The sequence below is a fragment of the Rattus norvegicus genome, chromosome 2 (assembly GCF_021556685.1).
Source record: "Rattus norvegicus strain SHRSP/BbbUtx chromosome 2, alternate assembly SHRSP_T2T, whole genome shotgun sequence".
NCBI classification, from domain to species: Eukaryota; Metazoa; Chordata; class Mammalia; order Rodentia; family Muridae; genus Rattus; species Rattus norvegicus.
This window is the reverse complement of record NC_141535.1, coordinates 48,267,443-48,292,254: the sequence shown is the minus strand read 5'-3', so window position 1 is coordinate 48,292,254 and position 24,812 is coordinate 48,267,443. Positions and strand designations below refer to the sequence as shown.

The window sequence follows — 24,812 nt, the reverse complement described above, 5'->3', positions numbered from 1 at the left end:
GTCTGTGCTAGTGACATGTTAACTAAAGTCTTGCCTTTTTAAAACACTAGACTTTGAAAAATATAGCCAATATCATTTCCATTTAGAATCACAGATATTTGCATTCAGAAAACCTTATTACCACTAAGCAAATTAAGTACTGTCCATCGTGTCTGTCATATCAGGTCATCAATGACTATTGAAAGGTGTCTCTGTGCTTAGTGACATTCTGCAATCTTTATAACAGGGTTGATTTCAGGGTTTTTGTTTATTTTTGCAGTTACCAAGGTCAGAAGAATATCCTGAGAATTATGTAGTATAGTTGTACTTTTAAAATTTTTAAACTTTAATTCTAGACTTTTTTTCTTAAAAAAAAAATCTACGAGAGAATTAGTAGATTCTGTAAGGGAGCTGGGAGGAGGGAGAGACCAAACTTTCTTTAAACATTCAAAAGGTCAGAGTCTTGAGCTCCTCTTAAGAATTATGTGGAAAAGACTGGTGCTCCTCACATATTTCTGAACCTTCTTAAGTTCTGGGCTTAAAGCAAGAATGTCTTGGCATTGACAATTGGCATATTGTAACTTCAGCTTCTTAATGCCCTTTTCCATTGCTTGTGAAAAAGAACCTCGATTCTCAAACACTTAATGAGTTATTTTCCACCATGATAAAAGAACTGAGGGTGTAGACAGGGGCATCAATGATTGTTATCTCGAGTGTGTGTGTGTGTGTGTGTGTGTGTGTGTGTGTGTGCGTGTGTGCATGTGTGCATGTGTGCTTGTACTAGCCAGAAGCAACAATGACTTTTTCCTGATTGGCAAAATGTCCCGTTTTTAATGGGAGGAAAATCATGCTTGCTCACTGAGCATGAAATATGAGTACAGCTGCTAGGATTAAGCCACTGACAGTTAAAATGGGTCAAACAAATTTCTTTTGTTTTTCTAATTGCTTCCTATAAGTTCACACCTCTCTATTCAGTTTTAACAACTGATCTGCCCCATAAGTTCAATGTTGTAAGCATGGGTCACTGATTTACGTAATGTGAAATTCTCCAGGTAACTTGTAGCATCCTTGGACTTTCTCTCTCTCTCTCTCTCTCTCTCTCTCTCTCTCTCTCTCTCTCCTCCCTCCCTCCCTCTCCCTCTCCCTCTCTCAAGCTCCTTCTTTTCATCTAGAAAGTTTAATATTATATTAGAGGGTCTAATGTCTCCTATGTGTTTGAATCATGATTGAACTAGCAAATCTCAGCATTCAAATGGGCTGACAAGGAGAGAATTGGTGCTGTCTTTATGGAGATGTTAAGAGCTAGAATAGGTATGCTTTGAACAAGGAAATAGATACCAGGCACCTTTGCTAGCTTAAGAAATAAAATGTGGAACTAAGGAAATAGCTGTTAGCAAGGCTGAAAGGCAGCAGTATACAACCTCAGTTGTGCTGTTTGGTATGTTCATTGCTTTACAAGTATAGGTTTTTCTCAAATTTTTCCTTTATGACCTCAGGGGAAAATGGTTTTAAAACATGGGACAAATAGAGAGAGATACAATGGCCTGCCCCCGAATGCAGGAAGTTTGCTCTTTGTTTACCATTCATAGCTCAGGCATGCTTTGAGGATCCTTGATTGTCCTTAGAGGATTCTAACCCTTGTTGGGTTTTGGTACCTGTTAAAAAGTCTTGGATGAAAATATTCACAGAAGGAGATATGGAGACAAAGTTTGGAGCAGAGACTGAAGGAATGGCCATTCAGAGCCTGCCCCACCTGGGGATGCAGCCCACACACAGTCATCAAATCCAGACAGTATTGCTGATGTCAAGAAGTGCACGCTGACAGGAGCCTGATATAGCTGTCTCCTGAGAGGCTCTGCCAGAGCATGACAAATACAGAGGTGGATGCTTGCAGCCAACCATTGAACTGAGAACGGGGTCCCCATTGGAGGAGTTAGAAAAAGGATTGAAGGAGCTGGAGGGGTTTGCAACCCTATAAGAACAATAATACCAATCAACCAGAGCTCCCAGGGACTAAACCACCATCTAAAGAGTACATATGGATAGACCCATGTCTCCAGCTGCATACATAGCAGAGGATAGCTTTGTTGGGCACCAAGAGAAGCCCTTGGTCTTACCAAGGCTGGACTGCCCAGTGTAGGAGAATGTCAGGGTGGGGAGGCAGGGAAGGGATGAGTGGTTGAGTGGGGAAACACCCTCATAGAAGAAGGGGGAAGAGGGAGGGGATAGGGGGTTCCGGATGGGAAACCAAGAAAGGGAATAACATTTGAAATGTAAATAAAAATACCCAATAAAAAATATTACTATTTGCAGTTGATATTTTTAAAAAAAGTTCTGATGGAAGGAACAAGAGAAGACTTGGTGCTCAATCAACCGTGATGATGAACACGGCAATGCTCTCCTCCTGACTTCATTCTGAGTACTTTATGTCTATGGATCTTCAAATAGTTGATAATCACAACAAGCTTACAAGTAAAAAGGCATGATTGCCTTTGTTTTATAAATGAGCGGTGCGAGACCCACATATCTAAGAGATAAGAAGCCAACACTGCATTCATTTTCATTGGGAGGCTTTTCTAGTAGTTTGGTGAGGGACCCCAAGGTCTTCCTGTCCATTGGCAGTTACCCTCAATGGTCCCAGATTTCCTCCTGAAGACCTACCATGTGGAGAGCACATCTATTGCCCTCTCCTGTCCTCTACCCTTCCCAGAGGATGGTCATTCAAAAGCATTTAAAGAAGATTATTGGGAGTTTGTTTTTCAACCACGTGAATGTGTATGTCTGTGCATCAGGTGCTTGTCAGTGCCCATGGAATCCAAAAGAAGGTGTCAGCTGTCCTAGGACTGGAATTATAAAAGATTGTGAGCTACAACGTGGGGAATGGGAGTTGAACTTGGGTCTGCTGGAAAAGAAGCCAGCACTCTAAACAACTGAGCTATCTCATCAGTCTTTCAAATGCATTTTGACTTGCTAGTCTTGACAGTTGGCAAATTGGGTGCTGGAGAGATGTCTCATCAATGACGACCACTAGATGCCCTTCCAGAGGACCTAGGTCCAATTTCCAGCACCTAACCTCCTCTTCCGGCCTCCAAGGGCACTGGGCACAAAAGTAGTACACAAAAATGTATACAGGTCAAACACACACATACTCTCTCTCTCTCTCTCTCTCTCTCTCTCTCACACACACACACACACACACACACACACACACACAGGAGCATACACATTTATATATTTGGTCAATCTTTGTCAAGAATAGTGTCTAAATTCCATAAAAGGAGAAGTAGAAAGTTACATTTCTTGTGTGTGTATATTACATTATTTTCTTCCTTCTTTGTAGACCTGCGGTCCTCTGTGGGCACATCAGTGTGGAAATCAGTATTATGCAACTGGAATTTGTTCTGATGTCAGTCCAGACTTTCAGTCGTTGACAAGCTTCTCACCTGCAGTTCAAGGTAAGTCACGAATGTGAAAGAGGTCCAAACAGTACCTTACAGTCAAAGGGGGAGGGGTTACATCAAGTCCCACCCAACCTCTCTGCGAGTCAGAAGTTTGTGTGGCTGTGAAATTTGACTTATCTTTGGAAAAACGTGCGTTTTTATTTCCATCTCTCCCTGTGTAGCTTGCCCTTCCCTCGTAGATGTCGTAGTTGTCTGTGATGAATCAAACAGTATTTATCCCTGGGAAGCAGTAAAGAATTTTTTGGAAAAGTTTGTGCAAGGCCTGGATATAGGACCTAAAAAGACACAGGTAAGGACATCAAAAACAAACAAACAAATACATAAATAAGCTCACAGCTTGCTTTTGGAGAAAATAATGTTGGATATGAAGTTTTAAATTTTCATTTGTCAAACTATTCATTTTAAATGAATCTAATGGTAACATGGAAAATTAATTGAAGTATATACTTCTAAGGTCAATATTCTACCAACATGACTTTGTTCAATGCTATTGGTTTTTATAGTTTTGTTTTTGACAGAGGCATCAAAAATAGCGTATAGCATTTATGTCTCTTTCAAAAAGCTTATTTTAATTTTTTAACCCATGAGTTCATTAATAATATGTCTTAAGGGAATAGAAACATGGCTCAGTGGTGTTTATCTTTCTGTTAGCTCTTTCAAGTAAATTTCTTTCTGAAATGGTCAGGAGTTCCTTGTCCCATATGTACATCCAGCATCCTTGCTCCAACAATGCGCAAACTCACAACAGGAGAACTCCAAGAGTCAATCGAACAGAGTAGGGTGCTTAGGAGTGCATGAAGTTCTCCTCAGTTCAACTTGGACTCTGTTACATTACTCTCAACTAATGAGATGTCACCCTCTATCTGCAATTACCTATAGCTGTTTTCAAGGTACTACCCATTGATACTTAGATAGCTTACTTATCTGTATCTATTTTAATATTTGTGTTACAAAGATTTAGCCTAAGATTCCTTTGCATTAAATACACAAAGGAAGTGCTTTAAGAATCTATCGGTACTTTTGAACCCAAAGTGTAAACTGTCACAGGTTATCTTGCTTGGCAGTCATGCGCCTGCTACACACTCATGGCCTTGAACAAAGATTACACGGAAAGAAGAATATTTGTCAAGCACAGAATTGAAATTAGTTCCTTTAAGCTATTGGCCCACATCTAAACTTACCTTGAATTCTTATTATATTGTTAAATATAAGATGTTCATAAGCTAATACTAGTAATAAATGTCTGCTCTTTCCAAGGTGGCGTTAATTCAATATGCCAACGACCCAAGAGTTGTCTTTAACTTGACCACTTACAAAAACAAAGAAGATATGGTTCAGGCCACATCCGAGACGCGCCAGTATGGTGGGGACCTCACAAACACCTTCAAGGCTATCCAATTTGCAAGGTAAAACTTTGCTGCTATCAGGTAGAGATTTTCACAGTGTGGAAGGACAAAAGCAAGAAAAAAAAATGGAAAAGGCAAAGCAAGAGTAACAAGGGTGGAGACAAGGCTGAGCCTTCTGACATGCTTACTTTTTGACAGAACTCGGAGGAAATAAAGTTACACACCACAGTTATGGGACTGCCATGGAATGGTTTTATATGATTTTTCATGAGGTGCCCAATTTTGCAAAGATCTTAGGTTAAAATACTGTACGTGAGACAATCTACCACCGTTCATATTAACTTCATACAAATTAAGCTAATATAGTACTTTATGCATATTAATGATATTAATGAAGCTCATGGGATAAAATGCACAGGAATTCGAGTGTTGAGATTATCGTGTCTGCTGCAACCTGCAGAGAGTGTCACTTGCAGCTGCATGCATTCTACCCCCTTCTTACCTCAGTTTCTACTTTTCAATTCCGTAAGCTTTACGAGACACTTAACTAAATGTTTTCCTGTCGCAAATGTGCCTCCCTTACACCTGCTCCCAACCGTTTCTGTCTCCTGGTTTTGTTCTTTCGAACACCATTAAAACAAGTTGCCTACAAGCCTTCTAGCCTCTTCTTCCTTGAACATGTAACTCTGCCTCGAGGTGGACGTCTATCACTATATCAACTATTCTAGCACTCCTCCCTTCAAGCCCCACTGTCCTTAGCTCCTCTGAACATCTCGGATCCCCACCAATGTTCTGTCGACAGCTCTGGTCTCTTCACTGGCTCCATGCCTGGCTTTTCTTCACTGAACAAAGTTCTCTCTCCTCTCCACTGTTCTCTCAGTTAGGAATAATGTCTCTACCCTTGCCATGAGTGACAGCCCTGTGTGGGCTGCCCATTGCTTTGTATCATTTCCTACCTCTCCCCAAAGTCATCAGTCACCTCTCACTGAAGTTGAGCATCTCTATTGGGAGAGCATCGTCTCACTTAGCACATTCCGTCTGTCCTGAACCAGCCCCATTCCTTGCCCACACTGCTTATGATGCTGGTGTCTATTCACCCAGTCATCAGGTGGGCAAAACCCTCCTCCCATTCCCATAGATACACATCTGGCTATCATCACACTTGCCTTGTCTGTCTCACCCTTCCCTGTTTTGTCTGTCCCCTCGTTTGTTCTGTCTGTACTGAAGTAAGAAGCTTTCACCAACTGGTAAGGTTTTCTTCATGTGTCTCAAAGGAGACTGTCCATCAGAGAAGATGTGACTGGCTTCCTCCTTCCTGTGTCCATCTCTTTTGAGGCTGGACCATGTCATAAACATGAGTCACCTGTCATTAAGTGGAGAGCCATTTCCAGTCCAGTAACCCAGACTGAGGAAAAGAATGTTATCAAGATAACCTCGGAGAACTCCTGTCTTTGACAGAGAATGTAGCTGGGACCTTTACCCAAGGAAAGAAGCTTGGGGTCCTGGCAAGCATTCTAAAATAGGGCATGGTCACTGTTTATGTGTGGCTTGTCTGGCTTTTATTACCCTTTTAAAGCCCTGGACTTTTCCTCCGTAATTTCCAAATGAACAGGAATTAGGACTCACCCAAATTCTAATCAGCACAACCCAGAATACAAGACACACAAATACAGACACACACACACACACACACACACACACACACACACACACACCATGGGTTGGAATTACTGTTGAACATGAATTATGTTTTATATTCCTCTGAGGAAGCTACAATAGAGGAAGGCTCTTAAATGGGACACTGGCATCGACACAGAAGGAAACTGACCTAAAGAAATACAACATAGTTCATGTTTGAGGTGCTCCAAGATGCTAACTTCCCATTTTTAATTCAAAGCAGAGGTTTACATGTTAGCTTCCATTAATGATGAGTAATTTATCTATCACAGAGACATTGCTTATTTACCGGAGTCTGGCGGGCGCCCAGGTGCTACAAAAGTCATGGTAGTTGTGACTGATGGGGAATCCCATGATGGGTCGAAGCTGCAAACTGTGATCCAGCAATGCAATGATGACGAGATACTGAGGTTTGGCATAGCGGTAAGCAGCTTCTGTCTGGATTTGTCTAACCGGTTACACATACCTATATGTTGACGCGTTCCAAGTCTGTAGTTTGTACTGTCTCTCTGCTTACCACTGATTTTCAGTCACGCCAACTAAAAGAACGGCTGTGGAAATGTTTGCCAGAAAGTTTATGATGAAATGAACAGACACAGTGAAATTTGCACAGAACAAGAATGACCTTGGCCCCCCGCTTTCTCTTTTTCAAGGTTCTTGGATATTTAAACAGAAATGCTCTTGATACTAAAAATCTAATCAAAGAAATTAAAGCAATCGCTAGCACTCCAACGGAGAGGTACTTTTTCAATGTGGCCGATGAGGCGGCTCTTCTGGAGAAAGCTGGCACTCTAGGGGAGCACATATTCAGCATTGAAGGTAAGAATGCAGGTTTCTCTTTCAAATGCTTATTTTTCTGAGAATTTGTAATTTTCGTATGTTTGCCATATGGATATGAATTCACAGACCATGCAGAAAAAACAGCTCAGGTGTGTCACCAAGAAAGATAGACAAAGCACAGGAATACACAGCTTATAAGAGGAGGTGTAAGGGAGCAGCAAGCAGGAGAAAACTATGAATCCAACCACTTTTGCATTTGGCCCAAAAGAGGACACATCAATATTCCTTAATTTTCCAGAATTCTCTGAGGTGCAAAGAAGCTCGTATATGGTTGATACAATGATATTTTTTTTCAGTTTTTTTGAGAGGACAATTGAGCACCATCCACCATAATCATTGTCTTTTCTTTATAAATTACATAATGACAGAAGTTCTTGAGTCCGTTTATAGTAGCTGTATATACCTTTAAAATGGTGAAAATGCACTGACAGTATCCAGCAGTTCAACTGGAGGAAAGGTTTTCCTTAGTGCAGCTCTCGTGATGTACTTCCATAGCCTTGGAACCTCCTCAGGGCAGGACAGTCATCAAAGCAGACACTAAGAACTGGAGCACTCGTCACAGTTGGTTAAAAAAAAAAAAGTAGCATGAGACCGAATCCCGGTAACTCTCAGCACTAAAGCTGGCATTTACTTGTTCACCTGTATATCAGGCACTGTCTTAGAAGCTGGATTCAGTGATCTTGCATGGGTATCTGCTGCTGAAGTCAAACTTCGATCTTCTGACGATGCAGCAGAATTTTCTATCCTGCCCCAAATGTAATTGCTCAAGTGGACTGTTTCTGAGTTATTCAAATCATCACCGAAAATGTAAAGCCCCCTGCAATAATTAGAAGATACTAAGGCATCTGTACTAGAAAATTTGGTTGAAATCCGTGAGTAAGAAGAGTTGCAGTGCAATTTAAGAATTCCTTGAAATTATTTTGGACAGTTCTGATTGTTGAAGGCTTTCAAAGAGCATAACACCGTTTCTCCCTTCAAATCGTCTGTATGCAGCCTGTGTGAATTATATCTCCGAAGGAAAAGTATATGTCACAGCAGTACATTTTGCTATTGTATCACGGTATCTATGCAGGAATTTGACTTTCTTCTTATGAACATTATTGAAACCATTCTGACCAGGCTGAAAATAACATCCCTACCAGTAGAGTTCTGTGGTGTTAGACAGCGACAGATACCTAAGTACAGTTAATGCAACTTTCCAGCCTCTTCAACCTTGAGTCCTGGTTTCCGATGGCTAACACAGATTCCCCTCTGTCCAGTCTATGGTGGGAAGTAACTGCTTGCCCCTCCAGTGCATCTGAAGTATTTGTGCATCAGAAGCACCGATATTTAAAGGCAAATTCCAAATTGTTTCTTGGCTAGTAATGATAAATTTAAAACAGTGTTCTAATCTCAATTTCCACATTAACCAATATTCTCCTTGATGAGGCTAATTTCATATCAGGAACAGCATAAACATTTCATTAAATTAATTAACATGTAGTGGAGGTCGAAGCCAACTTTGAACACTACTTCCATGACTTGTGCTTTCCTCTTCCAAGAATCCCCCAGGGCATCGTTTCACATTGACATAAGAATGTTTGTGTGCGTATGTGCAGGTGTGGATGTGTGTATAAATACCTGTGCGTATAGGCCTGTGTCCATATTTGAAATTTTGATTGCTGACGATAATATCATTTTGGAAAACGGTATTTTCCAGGCACTGTTCAAGGAGGAGACAACTTCCAGATGGAAATGGCACAAGTTGGATTCAGTGCAGATTACTCTCCTCAAAATGTGTGTACATCAGATAAGTCGAAGCCAATACTGTCACTTGCCAGAACATACATGCAGACACAATAGCTTAGACATAACGGAGGAAAAGCAGCCATCCCCTGAGCAATGATTCAGATTTCTGGCCCGGGTCACTGAGTTTAAAAAAATAATTAAATTTTTCTTTTCCTACATAACAGAAGAATATCATTTGCAATAAAGGCTTTGAGTTCCCTATGTCAAAACACTATACTAATTCCAGGCATCATCTATCTAAAAACCCCACGGCAATCAGTTAACTACCTGAAACATCTGTCAGAGAAACAAAACCATTTTATCTGTCACAGAGTCACAGACTACATTATCATAGCATCTAGTTCACTTCAGAGACAGAAAATAGGGGATTCATAAAATCTGAAGTGGGTGTCTTTGGTCCCCAGTCCTCATAGCTCAGGGGATCAGTCCATCCAGTGTGCTCAGGAACGACCTCTAGGTCTGGATTCTAACTCTCTCTCCCCCAGGACATGGGAGGATGAGAGACAAAACGAGACCAGATTCTGGAAAATATTTTAGGGAATAATTTGAAATCAGAGGCGGCATTAAGCAGAGCTAAGGATCAAGAAGTGTGCAGCTTCTGTGTAGAGCCGTGGTTCTTACTCTTCCTAATGCTGTAACTCTCTAATAGTTCCTCCTGTTGTGGTGAACCCCTAGTCACCAATGTATTTTTGTTGCTATTTCCTAATTATACTTTTGCTGCTGCTATGAATTGTAATGTAAATATCTTATCTATAGGCCATCTGATATGTGACCCCTGTGAAACAGTGATTCAACCCCCAAAGGGGTCTCGACCCACAGATTGAGAACCACTGATCTAGACTAAAAGATGTTAACTTTATCGATTCAAAAACCCTTAGAGATGTTGACAGAAGTTAGAAAACCTTCCCATAGCAAGAGGTAAACATACAATATTACAGAAATACTGTTGCACAATTCCATGAGCTTGCTGTCATCCCCTGAATGCCACATCCTCATCCTACATCCTACATCCTACATCCTACATCCTACATCCTACATCCTATATCCTACATCCTCAGCTCAAAGTCTGTACCTACATTAATTACACTTTTCTCAAATTTTTATATTTTTTCCTCAGAATAGGATTTTTTCCTATTCGTTATTTTAAACCTACATTATATCCTTGCTTCCTTGTACATAAGAAAAATAAAAACCTTAACAATAATATCTTTCATTCTGACCAAGCCTAAGGACTTGTAGCCTTTGGTATATAGATTGAATTTGAGCCAATACAGAAGACCCTGCACTGCTTGGTCCTCCCCATTCCTGAATTAGGCTGACTTTCTATCCCCTATGTTGACTGTCACAGCTACAGGTGAGTTTTGTAGTTGTGCTATGATTTAACACATAGGATAAAAGGATGTAGATGCCAGAATGCTTGAAAGGACTGGGAAAAAAAGCACCTGATGCCCTCAGGCCTCTATGTGTGCAAGCCTGAACATCCAGGCACCACACCACACACCACAAATATATGAGGAAGAGAGCTGATAATACAACCAGTCAGAAGGAGGCCTTCCAAGATGTGCTAGGAAATGGCAGCACTCCCTCCCTCCTCTGGGGTCAGCACTTTCTGTTGCTTTAGTGCATCTCATGTTCATCACGAGCCTTTCCTATAAATATGTGGGAGGAGAACCTCTCATCTGACTCATCCGAAGGTCCAGCACGCATCCATCCTGGACCATGCATGACCCATTGCAAAGATTTCTACATAATGAATAATAACATGTTCTTCCCAGACAGCATAGCTTAACCATTGCTCAACCTTCCTAGCTGAGACCCTTTAATACAGCGACCACTCTGTGATAAAATCATTTTCATTGCTACTTCTTAATGGTAACTTTGCTACTGTTACAATTGTCATGTAAATATCTGATATGCAGAATGATCTTAGGTGACCCCTGTGAAAGAGTCATTTAACCCCTAAAAGGGGTCATGACCCCATAGATTGAGAACTAATGCCACAGCTCATGGTAAGCTTCAAAATCAAAACAATTCCAAGATATATATTTAGTTTACTTCACTATGCAGATTTTCTTAGTTTTCTTTTTTTTTTTTTAGTTTGTTTCAATGTTTGACTCACCTGAATTCTTTTACATTAAAAGTGATTTGTCTTAACCTTCATTTCTTCAATCTTTTCAGGATATCCTGATGCTAGGTGCAGTGGGAGCTTTTGACTGGAGTGGAACTGTTGTCCAGGAGACATCTTACGAGCACTTGATCTTTCCTAAACAAGCCTTTGACCAGGTTCTGCAGGATAGAAATCACAGTTCATTTTTAGGTGAGGCACAGAAATAGTTGGCTCAGAAATCGCAGGGTTTGTTTGGCTGGTTTTTGTCTTTGCTTTTGTTTTGGTTATCCCTCTTGGAACTCTCAGTTCAGCTCAGACCATGAACTGTCCTCTCGTTAGTGCGTTTGTGATCCAGTCGTTACCTCGTGGCCAGTCAGGCCTCAGCCCATACGTAAGGAAAGCTGAGCCTTACACACTAATCTGTTGTTGAGCTGTTAAGCTCATGTGATCTTTGATGTTACTTAACACTAATGTTTCTCAAACACAAAAGTCTCTGTTCAGGCGGATATCGCTGGAACATGGTTGTTTCTTCAAAACCAAAGTTGTCTCTAAAGTGTAATACCCAAGCAGTAGCCATCTATCGTTCTGGAGTTCTTAGGTGTTTGTTCTTACTGTTGTTACTCATGTGAGGAGCATCCGGTGATGTTCAGTACCTACTGTGGATTACTTGTATTCTATATACACAAATCCTTCCAAAACCATTTCAGAGCCACTGACCTTAATAATGTGTATCAACTTCAACAACCCAGCAAATGACAAGTCCAGAATGCAAACCCAGAGCTCTGTAACTCCAGGGCCTGTATTCTTTCCATTAAATAGCAACACCATTTAACTTCATCCATTCATTAAACGGTTGTTAAAGGACAGTGTCTTTGTTTTGTTTCCTGTTGCTATAATACAATACAGAGACAAAGGCAACTTTAAGGAGGAAGGGTTCATGTGGCTCACAACTCCAGGTCACAGTCCATCACGGTGGGGAAATCAAGGCAATAGGAACTTGAAGTAGCCATTCACATTATACACACAGTCAGGAGCTGAGAGAAATGATTTAATGGATGTGTGCTTGCTCTTAGCACACTTCCTCTACTCTTATTCAATTCAGGATCCCCTGCCTAAGGAATGATGGCACCCACGGTGGGAAGGGCTTCCCACCTCAATTATTCAATTAATGTAATCAACCTAATCTAGACAACCCCTCACTGAGACTCTCTTCCCAGGTAATAGATTATGTCAAGTTGACAATTAAAATGAACAATTAGCAAGGCTTGTAAGTAAATAGCTGAAGAGAATAATCCAGGACCAAGGGACAGCCTTATAAGTTGAGGTCCTATCTATTGTACCCAGAACTATAAATGAAAAGGCAGAAAAATTCATTTCAGGAGCAGGTCATCACATCTAACATCAAGACTTTTGAGCATCTCTGCTACCTTTGAAAGCCCCCTCTGGCTGAGACAGTGATGTTCAATCTAGAACTGCTTCTCTCCTAGGTTACTCTGTGGCTGCAATTTCTACTGAAAATGGTGTCCACTTTGTTGCTGGTGCTCCTCGAGCAAATTATACTGGCCAGATAGTGCTGTACAGTGTTAACAAGCATGGCAATGTGACCGTGATTCAGTCTCACAGAGGGGACCAGGTAAATATTATGACTAAGCATGTGAAACTAATTTTATGGATAACCGGGGCAGGTGAAGTAGAAACGTGTTTACCGACTGGCTCCTCATGTTTAAGTCATCTCAGTCTACTCATGTCTGTGTTCAACGCTAATGGTATAAGGTTCACTGGGATTAAGTCTGGTCTAGCTATTGCCATTGATTTTTCTAGGAGTAGGGGGATCACAAACTAACATTCATATCACATTTTTGCCTTCTTTTTAGTAGGATAAAGAATGAGGGGTTATCTAGTTTGAGAGACAAACAAGGACAGTGTTACAGAAGAAATCCCTCACTAATTTTTAAATCCTTAATAGATGTTACACCAACACTCACTGAACATTGCTGGAGGGGATGACATTCAGATCCTCAGTCCTAATGACTTCATCTCTACCTAGTTCTCTTATCTTTCCTAACATCACCTGTGCTGGATCACAATACTGGCTTTACATCCATGGTTCTCTCCACCTAGAAACTCCTTTTGTCTTTAAGATGCTATGGAAATATTAGTCTCCCTGAGCCCTCCACCTGCTGCCGACACTCTGATAAAGTGTCCTTGTTACAACATTTTGTTTTGTTTTGTTTTCCATGGTAACATGGCTATTTTTCTGTCCTTAGCTGGCCCTATCCCTCTTGCCTTTCTCTAAATTACAGCTCACATAGCTATGAAGGGTTTGTCTAGTGAGCTCTGGCTCCCTGGTGTCAGGAATACCTAGAGTTGTGTGGGCTAGGATACGTATGTGACTCTATAACTCCTAAGATTAATTTGCCTTGCTACTCTAGATTGGCTCCTATTTTGGCAGTGTGCTGTGTTCGGTGGATGTGGATAAAGATACCATTACAGATGTGCTCTTGGTAGGTGCTCCCATGTACATGAACGACCTCAAGAAAGAAGAAGGGAAAGTCTACCTGTTCACAATCACAAAGGTAAAAATAAATATTAAGAAAACAGCTTAAATGACTCTAGTACTGATAAATACATTAATCTGAAGGACACTTATTAGTCCGGAATAACAGCTAATTTTCACGCACAGTATGGCCTATGTTTAATCAAATTCGAGGAATCGCCATCATTATAATTTTTTTAAATGCATTAAAAGGTGTGGAGTTTAATATGTAGTATATCCCATCTTCAATGAGAGGTCTTGGGATATATGTTCCTATGCAAATAAAGCTGTCATAAGCACGGAAAATGTGTGGCATGCACATACATAAAATATTAGTTATTTCCTAAGCATGTCATTTCACATCCTGTGAAGTGATAATGGTCACTGGGCATTCTGACCTCTTCATTTCACAGTAAAAATAATTGTCCCAGCAACTCCTTCAACCCCCAGATGACCTAGAGTGCTTTCTACATTAATTTGTCAGAAAATTCCAGTCGTCAGTGTCACATGTAAGTACACATCCGACCCATGGAATGTCAGATCCTTGCCATAAAACTGAGCTCACTCGGAAAGACAAGGCACGGTCTCTCCAATAGGTCAACAAAATTCTACATTCATTTCCTTAGGAATCTGGAGCTCAATGAGAACAGGAACAAAAGCAAATGAAAATCAGTGGTTGACCTGGAAAACCAGACAGGTGTAGGAAAGAGAGAAGTCAATGCAGGCAAAGTTCTATTTAGTTGTTGGGATATTTTATATGATTGATGCTTACTAAATATATTAATGTAAAAACTGACCTTCTAATTCAAGCTGTTAAAATAATTGCAATTCTACCTGAACAAGGTATAAGCACATGCAAAGATAGGATATAGTCCCTTCTTGAAAGTTTTTTTATCTCTAGTTTCTTTTGTGTTGCTTGTTTGCAAAACAGCCTGAACTATCATTAATCGTTGGAGAGGAAAACGGCTGTTTAAAATTTGTTTTGATTGTTTTATTCTTATGTATATGTCTGTTTTGCCTGCATGATTATATGTTTGCCACATGTGTATTTGATGTGACCAAAGAGATCAGAAGAGGGTGTTGGATCCCTAGAACTGGAGGTAGTAATGGTTATGAGTTACCCTGTGGATTCTTAGAAAAGAACCCACGTCCTCTGCAAGAGCAAAAGGTGCTCTTAGTCACGGAGCCAACTCTCCAGCCCAGTAACATTCTCCCTTAATGCTTTATCTAATTCAGTAAAAATTTAATCTTCATAAAATTACTATAAACTAGAAAGAATCCACACTGACCTAGTTTCCTGGTTGAGAAACTTTGCTTTCTTGCAAAGCCATTAAATATTTTCATACTTGAGCTATGTTTTTCTTTTTTTTTTTAAAGAAAATGTCTTTTCCTTTGCAGAGAATCCTGTTATGGAATGCTAGTGACTTCTTTTTCCACCTCTTACCCCAGTATAATTATTATGTCACTGTGCAGCAATTTTTAAGTAAGATATAGATTATCAAGTTTCATTTAGTTTTGTATCTACCATAATTTTATGCACATTATTAGACTCCCACCGGAAATATTTTAAGTCAAAGATTTGGAAGGAGATGTGATCCTCATACTGAGAGAAAGGACAGATAGTGTTAGACATTTTGTGTAGGTTTTCTGGTACAATAAGAAGTATTATTACCTCCTTTAATCTTGGATTAGGAGCAGATATCTTATGATCTTAATTAATAAAATCCTTATATATAACTCTCATCACACATGGAGAATCATCAACACCAAGATTAAAACCCTATCCACATTTTGAAATCTCATCTGAGCATAGTTGCTTTGAATTTTAATGATGCACATTGAGAATTCTGCTTTAACGGTTCCTCTCCTCTTCGCCAGGGCGTCCTGAACCAGCACCAGTTTCTTGAAGGACCTGAAGGCACTGGAAATGCTCGGTTTGGTTCAGCAATTGCAGCCCTTTCAGACATCAACATGGATGGCTTTAATGATGTGATTGTTGGTTCGCCTGTAGAGAATGAGAACTCTGGAGCTGTGTACGTCTACAATGGTCACCAGGGTACCATTCGCACCAAGTACTCCCAGGTAACCCACGCACAAGGTGATGATGTATCGTGTACATCCCATGCTGGAGCTAGACAGCATCATCCAAGCCATGCCTCTTGGATTAGACCCACGTTCTTTCCATCAAAAACTGTTTAGTAAAGCTTTACTGTATGTCAAACATTATTCTAGCTCTGAGAATGCTGTATAGAACAAGACAAACTTTCTGCCTTTATGTTGACCTTATATTTCAATAGAGGATACATGAAAAAAGAAATGAATTGCAGAGTTCTAGATAATAACACATGTCAAGAATCAACTCTAAGAACATAAAGCTCGACTAAGGTTGAATTTCAAGGATGAAGGGTACCAGATGGCTGAAGAATAATGGAGGATTTCTTACTAATAGGCAATTTTGTGTTCACTTTGAGGAAAGCTAGTTAGAGTAGGAATCAATACCTGAATTTGTCTCAGCTCTTTCCCTGCCAGAGACTTCTCCCCATTTTGTGCTGCTTTGTGATTATGAACTAAAGATCCATGCTGTTTTCTTGATGAGAGAATCATAGTAAAAAGAATAGTAATAATAATACAGTGATCTGACAAAATGTGATGGAAAAAAAACAATGAAATTTCCTGGACCAGACAACCTGAAAGTGACCAGAGAGAATGTAAGGGGCAAGATAAGGCAGTCATTCCATGATTCAGCTGTATGCACTACAACTCTGTGTTAACTCTGCTCTTTCAGAAAATCCTTGGATCCGACGGAGCCTTTAAGAGCCATCTCCAGTTCTTTGGAAGGTCCCTGGATGGCTATGGAGATTTAAATGGGGACTCCATCACTGATGTATCCATTGGTGCTTTGGGGCAAGTGGTTCAACTCTGGTGAGTCAGTAAGTGCAAGACTCAGACTAAATGAAAATGACTTGCTTTATTGTGTAATTTGTATCATGCCCAATGTATTATATAAGGCTGTAGGAAATGTATTTATCATGGTTTGCATAAAAAGGGGCTACTCATGGTTTTCCTGAGAGAATTGGGGGAAACACACACACACGCACACACACACACACACACACACACACACACACACACAGAAAGAGAGAGAGAGAGAGAGAGAGAGAGAGAGAGAGAGAGAGAGAGAGAGTCAGGACACCTCATGAGAACACACTCATAATACACAAAGCAAAACTTCCTGGGTGCTTAAAAGGTATACATTAAAATCCTTAGTCATAAACCATTATTTTGGCTTAGTTGACTTCTTCACTGACCTCCATAGGCATAAAAGATGAGGGAACAGAAAAGATTCAAAGGTAATATGGTTCAAGGCTTTAAACACTAGGCATATGAAGGGCTTGGAAAGATAGCTCAGTTGTTTAGAAGGCCTGCTGTGCAAGCATGACTTGAGTTCATTCCCCAGAGCCCATGTTAAAAAACCAGACAATGCCAGGTGAGGTAGCTCACGTCTTTAATCTGAGAACTTGGGAGGCTGGTAGAGGTAGGTATCTGTGAGTTTGAGGACAGCCTGGTTTACATAGAACAGCCTCAAACTGTGTTCCAGCTCAAGCACAGCTGAATAGTGAGGCCACTTAAATAAGCAAAAACGTAGGCACAGTGGAGGCATAGTGGCACGTGCATATAGTCCCAGTCATGGTGAGGCAGAAAAAATATCTGTAGTTCACTACAGGTATTTAGCCATGACTAAATGTCAAGTTCCAGGGCAGTAAAGACCATGCCTCAAGCAACAGGGGACCTGATTATTCTAATACTCGAGGTTGACCACTGGCATCCAGATGCACATGCATACATATATATGCACCTACACACACACACACACACACACACACACACACACACACACACACACACACACAAACAGCAAACAGAAACATACACACAAATAAGAAACACATAGGTATATGATCTAGTGAGATACTGGAATTAAAAAGGAATGGGTTACCCGGTCAGGAATACTCATGCATTCATCTTTCTCTGTTGAAAATACATTTTAACTGTCCAGACACACCGGAACAATTCATTGACGTTTTATGATTTCTGAGTTTGATGCTACTCTGTGCAAGTCTGAACTGTACTTTTCAAGAGTAAAATGCATTTTTTGACAAATGATACTGTTATGTGGAAACTCAAGGATAGCTTTGAGACTTAGAAACTGGAAAAGTCACTTAATGATTCAAGCATGGCATGCTTGGAGTTTTACCTAGTTTCGTGGCTTTATTTAAAATAATGTATGCAAACACAGACCTGACAGTAAAGAGAGTCAGGTAAGCCCCTTGGTAGGCTTCCCACACCGTACTTCTATATTTACCGTACTGTGATATAGTTTAGTCAGTGACTTGATCCAGCTTCTGTTTTAAAAGGTGGATGTCCTTCTTCAGAAAAGCCAACACACACAAAAGCAAGTGAATGTGCTGAGATGACCGCTCCTGCTAAGCTAATGTCCTGTGCTCACATTCCTACTAAGTGCCGAACTGCTCTTTCTGGATAACTCCGAGAATAATGTGTAAAAAATTTACAAAACGTGGAATGTCATTTGTATCAGAATGTTCCTTAGTCCCTCAAATAATTGGTCTACAATTAAGCACTTTAAACTCGAAGCTGTGCAATACTTCTTATGCCGCGGTTGGTTAGTAAGAGAAATCACAGACACATAGTAACTTCTAAAATTGTCTTCCCAGTGATGCCAGAAGATAAAAAGACATGCTCTTTGGGTCTATTCATGATGCTTTTCAAAATGGTGAAGTCGGTAATCCTTGCTTGCTGCCTTATAAATAGTGGAAGGTTACACAGGGGTCACTATCGTGAAGTTCACATTCTAGTAATGGAAGGATTCAGACTGTAGGTTCCATTTCCTCACTGACTAATACCCAGTGATGTGGTAAGCCTCCAAGTACCCTTGTCTCAGATATTTTCATTAATAAAATGGAATCAGTATTCTTTTACACCAATGTTGAAAGAGCAGATAAGACTGTGGCTTGGGGTATACAAAGGACCACACCAGGGTAGAAAACTCTGTGATGGACTCCTCAGCCATAATCTACCATCATACTACTTGTCACCATCATGGATCGGTGATGCCAACCATGGAGATAACAAGGCACAGGTCAGGACAATACTCATCAGTTCTGCCACCTCCAACTTCCTCCCTTCCCGCCATTTCAAGGACTGAGAATAACACAGACCCCAACCGGGAAGGCATAGAGAGGTCAGGACATAATGTATGATCTGCACAGATCTACATAGAATAGATCAGGCTTCTATTCTGTGTAGGTTCAAGTGTTATGAAGACAGGTGGGTAGATAGACAGATGGACAGACATATGGACAGACAGACAGACAGATTCATTCTGTGCGCTACACAGTTACCAACCAAAATCCATTCACCCTGCTGACATATTTTGCTTTTGAATAGGAACCACTGCTCTCAAACGCTAAGAAAACAGAAAAACTCATCAATGCTGACCCCAGGTCCTCTATGTAGATTGTACTATGTATACTGGACAATAATGCGCATCTGTTTCCTTTTGTCTTTCAGGTCACAAAGCGTTGCAGATGTGGCCACAGAAGCTTCGTTCACTCCAGACAAAATCATATTGCTCAACAAGGAAGCTAAGATAACCCTCAAACTCTGCTTCAGAGCAAAGTTTAGACCTCCTGGGCAAAACCACCAAGTGGGTAGGTGGACCTGAAATAGCCTATACAGTGATTGGTTTGCCTCAATAGCTTTAGCTAGAAGTTTTGGTTTGCAGACCAGAAGACACAGGGATCTCTCCTGGGCACGCTTAAACGCCACGCATTCGGTATCTAAGAGTCGTTCATTCCGCATGGGATTGTTTAGAGCATGCTCAGGTCTAGATTCTAGCATTCTACTATGGAACACTGTGGTCACTGTAGTATACTTATGAGCTCTGCCATTGAGTCTCTAGTACCCACAGATCCCTTCTGTAGATCTTTAGCACACAGAGATTTCTTATGCCGCAAAGTTCAAAGTAAACGTGTTGCTTACTGTCTAGCCATTTCCTGTGTAGGTGTCCTTCATAGAACACCAAATGTTATTCCTGTTCTGGAGGAAAAAGTGAGAAAGGCAGAAAAGAATATACAATCTGCTCCATTGCTTTGCCATTCTATGGTATGAGTCTGAGTGTGTCCCATCAGACGGGAGAAAGCATAGGAACTGTCATTCTCTGTCCCCTGAGAGGCCAGATCATTGTGTGGCACCTGGCTGACATGCTGCATCCTCTTGGAAGCCTTTTCCAACCAGCCAACCACCTCTGTTATCCCAGCATCCTCTGCAGACAGCAAGCCAAGCAGCACTACATTAAAAACTATATATTTTCCCTTCTTCCTGGCCGATGGATTCCAATCTCTCCTCCATAAGAGTCTGGCTCTATATTTCTGATCTCTGAGTTCCTAGTGGTACTTCATTTAATTGCAAAAAAATTAACTTAAAGGCTGAAAGCAATCAGATCAGTCGTTTGTGTGATACCTGTGTGTCTTGGAGTACACACCTGAGTTAGCCATCACAAATAAGTCAAAACCCATGACCATATAAACAATTTTAGTCTGCATAAAAGACAGAAAAGGTAATTCTCTGGCAGACGTGGCTGGCTGTCAGGCTATCTTGGCCCTAAAGCATGAATGTGGATCTTCCACATTTTGAATGCTCGTCCAATACTGTGCTGGCGAATGCTGACAAACCTGTACTTTCAGAGCATTCCATTTGCTTGGATTGGCTGGTGAAGACTTGGGAACCTTTCTCTTCAACTCTCTCCTGCTGTGTTTCAGATCCACACTGTTGAGTTGGTCATAATTTTTCACTCTGTTGCTTGGCAATGACAGCGCATAAGAAATAAATTCCATCTTTAAAACTGGATAATCTACAAAACTATACATCTATATCATCGATCTATTTGAAAAAAATATGTGTCACTTTCTAACTTCATCCTCTTTACAACTCCCTAGTCACCACTGTTAATTTCCCCTTCCTGTGCTTTTCGTCAGTTACCTTTAGTCTGTCCATCCAAGTGCTTCATGATTTCACAAGTTTATTGGTCTTGTGAAGTCATCAAAGCACAGTTTCTTTAATAGATACATTAAAAGTAACTGATATATTGTCTTAGGAAGTATATTCAACTTTAAAATACCGAATAAATCTGGTAAAGTAATTCCCCACAAGGCCACTGCTCTAAGCAGTAGAGAAAGCTCTGAATTTCGGAGTGGCCAATGGATTCTTCTAAAGGCAGCTGGTCTGATTATTTGGATTTTAGTCACTGTCAGCATTTTTTATCACAGAGTAGTTTTTCGTTTCTACTCCCCTGAGTTTTTATTAATGATTTCTGATGGCCAAAGAAACAGAGATCCAAAGAGGGTTGGGAGAGTGTTCAAGCCAAGGAGGACATAAAGTGTGCAATTGCTGCCCAGTCTAAGAATGTCTGACTCAGACCTTGTGCTGCAATGTTGCGTGTTCTTCTCCACGTAAGCATCTAGACTATGTCAGGCAGGGTCCATGTTCTCTTCGATGATCACACTTAATTCTCACAGTAACACTTAGTCCTTGGAACGGCATGGAAATGGAACATGAACTTTCATTTCAGTTACTTAAGTTTTGTTTCTGACCTTGTCAAAGCTGGGGGAACCCAGGCCAATTATTCTGTCTCGTTTAATCTAGTTCATTATCTCAAAATGAGCATCAGAGTATCCAGGGTCCAGGTTTATTGTAGAGATGGGTAGCAGAGGGGGATGTGTTCAACTGGAATTTCACCGTATAACGAATAGTCCTGTGTGTGCTTCCTATGTTATGGAAGATCAAACTAGTGCAAAGGAATGGGATCCGTTTACCCAAGTTTATCCAATAGATTTCCTACGGCAAGCCCAATAGCCCAATAGTTGTTGGGTTTCATTGTTACAAGACGTGTTTCTCTGGCTAGCTGTGTGTGTGTGTGTGTGTGTGTGTGTGTGTGTGTGTGTGTGTGTGTGTTTTCACAGTCACTTAGACCAAATCCCACAAAATAGGGTCTTGCTCTGTACATAAACCACCAATGTAAAGATAGTTTTTGCATCTTCTTGATATCAAGGGCTTCCTCCAAATACAATGAAACCAGGCTGTTTTCTTCTTCAGAGCACACTTGACACATTTGTTTGTGATTTCACCACAGCCATCCTGTTTAACATGACACTTGATGCTGACCAATATTCATCCAGAGTAACCTCCAGGGGGATATTTAGAGAAAATAGTGAGCGATTCTTGCAGAAGACTATGGTTGTAAGTGAAGTGGAGAACTGTTCTGAGTACCACATTAGTATACAGGTGAGGTTTCTGGGTTCCCACTTTTCTTCTAAAAGACTAATGAATACAGGGTGTCTAAAATGGAAGTTATATGTTAAAAGGTGTTTGTCTTTCTAATGACTTTATGCCTTGTTTAACTCTGTGAATAGAAAGCACATTTCTATTATGCTAATACTTAAGGTCACATTCTGATTTTATGTGTGTTGGTGACATGATTCATTAGGAATTGCAACTAAAGGGGCTGAGAGATTGTTAAAGAAGTGAAAGGCTTGGAGCTAGAGGGATGGCTGAGCAGGTAAGAGCACCTGCAGCATAAGCAGTGGGACCTCTCTAGCACCTCTGTAAAAAGCCAAGGGTGGCTATCTGCATGCCTATAATCTGAGTGCTCTGAACATCTTGACAAGATGATTTCTGGGGCTGGCCCTGCTGATGCCAGCCTTATTCCAGGATCATCAAGATACTTTGTCTCAAGGGGGAAAATGTTGAATATGATGAAGCAGAAGACCTGATTTTTCTCCTCTGGCCTCCACACATATGTGCACATACAGCACACACATGCACATGTGCAGGCAAACCACACACACACACACACACACACACACACACACACACAAATAAAGAAAATAAGTAGAATAATTAAATATTTTAAGGGAAAGACAGTGTTTCTTAAATGACTACTAACAAGGTAAACTTACCATTTGCAATTTTATTTTGATATCTTTTCCATCAGGTAAAAGTTATATTCATTTTAAGCTCCTGAGAATGAAAATCTCAACTGTGGTTTCTAGTATTGCTTTGCACTAGGTCAGTGGTTCTCAACCTTCCTAATGTTGCGACCCTTTAACCCACTTCCTCATGTTGTGATGACCCCCAACTATGACATTATTCCATTGTTACTTCATGCTAACTTCATAACCGTGCTAACTATGAATAGTAATGTAAATATCTGATATACGACCCCCAGGGGTGGTGACTCAAAGGTTGAGAACTGCTGTAATGGTGAATGACTGCAGATTGTGTAGTAAAGATTGCTTGTTCTAATATTGGCCATAATTTTGAGAGTTCACACAGACTTTGGAAATCTTTAATGTAGGAAAAATGCTTCTTGGGAGAAACTTTCCAGCCAGAAAGTTATTTTAAGTTATATGGAACATCTCCTTCCTCCTTAGCAACTGTGAATAAAAACTGGGTAGAACTCTGGTCTCCACACAGGCACATGTATACATGCATGTGGGCATGCACACACACACACACACACACACACACACACACACACACATATATATACCATACACACACACACATATATATATACACCATACATACACATGTGCACACACAACACACACACAAAACATATACAATACACATACAACACAACATACATACATACACACCACACACAAGGAAAGAGAAGGGGCAAGGAGAGAAGAGGAACAGGGGATAAAGTGTAAAAGAGGAGGGAGGGAGGAGAAGAGGAGGCAGCGAGGAAACTTCTCTTTCATTCTTCTCTGACCTTGTTTAGAAGGGGATCAAATTATTGATGTAATTACAGATTTCTGTGGAATCAAGACTGGAATGATGATACTAGGGATGAGAAGCAAAGCCACCCAAGCTGGGCACTGATATAGGCATCCGTTGACAATGAAAACTAAATATTTATAATTGCTTGTGTGTAAACAATGGGATTATTTACCATTCCAGTAGGAATTGCTGCTTCCAATTTTACTGTAATTGAGTCACCTTAGGTTTCTGAGTTTTGAGGCTAACTACGGAATTGGCACCAAAGAGGACGTCTTCGTCATTCAGAAAGAGATGACTTTCTGAAACCGATGGTCCTCTTAATTATAAGCACATTGTAGACTTTATTTACAAGTTACTATGACTAAGTAATCAATCTCTCTCCTGGATTTAGAAGCCCTCTGATGTTGTCAACCCTTTGGATCTGCGAGTGGACATCAGTTTGGAAAAGCCAGGCACTAGCCCTGCCCTTGAAGCCTATTCAGAAACTGTGAAAGTCTTCAGTGTGAGTGTGGCTTGCCCTTCCCAAGTGGAGGCTGGCTAACAGCTTCCACAGTCCGTGTGGTGTTAGAGATGTTAAGGACGGACGCGGCCTAAATGAACTGAGGCGCACGCTTCACTGGCATACCAATTCCACAAAGCAGAGATCGCTTCTTCTCCACTCTCTTCCTGGCCCCAAGAGCAGTGCCAAGTTACCAGGGGAGCTCAACAAATGCTTCTTGAAGAAATCAATAATGAAACAGGCCAAGTTGCTCATGCTCACCATCCACTTAAAAAGTCAGATGCCTGTGAAGTTATTCATATCTCTCTCTCCCTCCCTCTCCCTCACTCTCTCTTCCCCTCCCCTCCTCCTCCCTCTCCTTCTATCTCTCCCTTTCCTTCTCTCTCTTATGAGAATTTTAATTTAGCTCTCCATAAGCAAACTATTACCTTGAATTCTGTATTTTTCAGTATTCTTTTCTTTATGATTACGTAGCCATGTACAAGTTCCTAAAACTTCGTTCAGTTTCTCTTAGTTTTGGCCTTTATGTACATGGAATAATAGTGTATACAATCTTTGTTTTTAGCCTAAGGGCAGCCAAGAGGATGATGCATTTTTCCTTTGTTGTAGATCCCTTTCTATAAAGAGTGTGGCAGCGATGGAATTTGCATCTCTGACCTGATCCTGGATGTCCGACAGCTGCCAGCCCTTAGGTATATTTGACTTCACATTTCTG

General features: G+C 40.7%; 1 protein-coding gene across 1 annotated transcript in view; it reads left to right on the top strand.

Moving 5' to 3' along the window:
• The window catches only part of Itga2 (integrin subunit alpha 2), a 98,684-nt gene that overhangs the window by 44,351 nt on the left and 29,521 nt on the right, over positions 1–24,812 (top strand). The window contains 15 exon segments of the mRNA NM_001427291.1: positions 3,320–3,434; positions 3,602–3,729; positions 4,698–4,846; positions 6,736–6,886; positions 7,117–7,282; positions 9,003–9,079; positions 11,270–11,408; positions 12,686–12,831; positions 13,631–13,774; positions 15,613–15,816; positions 16,520–16,656; positions 19,324–19,463; positions 21,944–22,095; positions 23,990–24,100; positions 24,707–24,789. Of these exon segments, the coding sequence (NP_001414220.1) occupies positions 3,320–3,434; positions 3,602–3,729; positions 4,698–4,846; positions 6,736–6,886; positions 7,117–7,282; positions 9,003–9,079; positions 11,270–11,408; positions 12,686–12,831; positions 13,631–13,774; positions 15,613–15,816; positions 16,520–16,656; positions 19,324–19,463; positions 21,944–22,095; positions 23,990–24,100; positions 24,707–24,789 (2,042 nt within the window).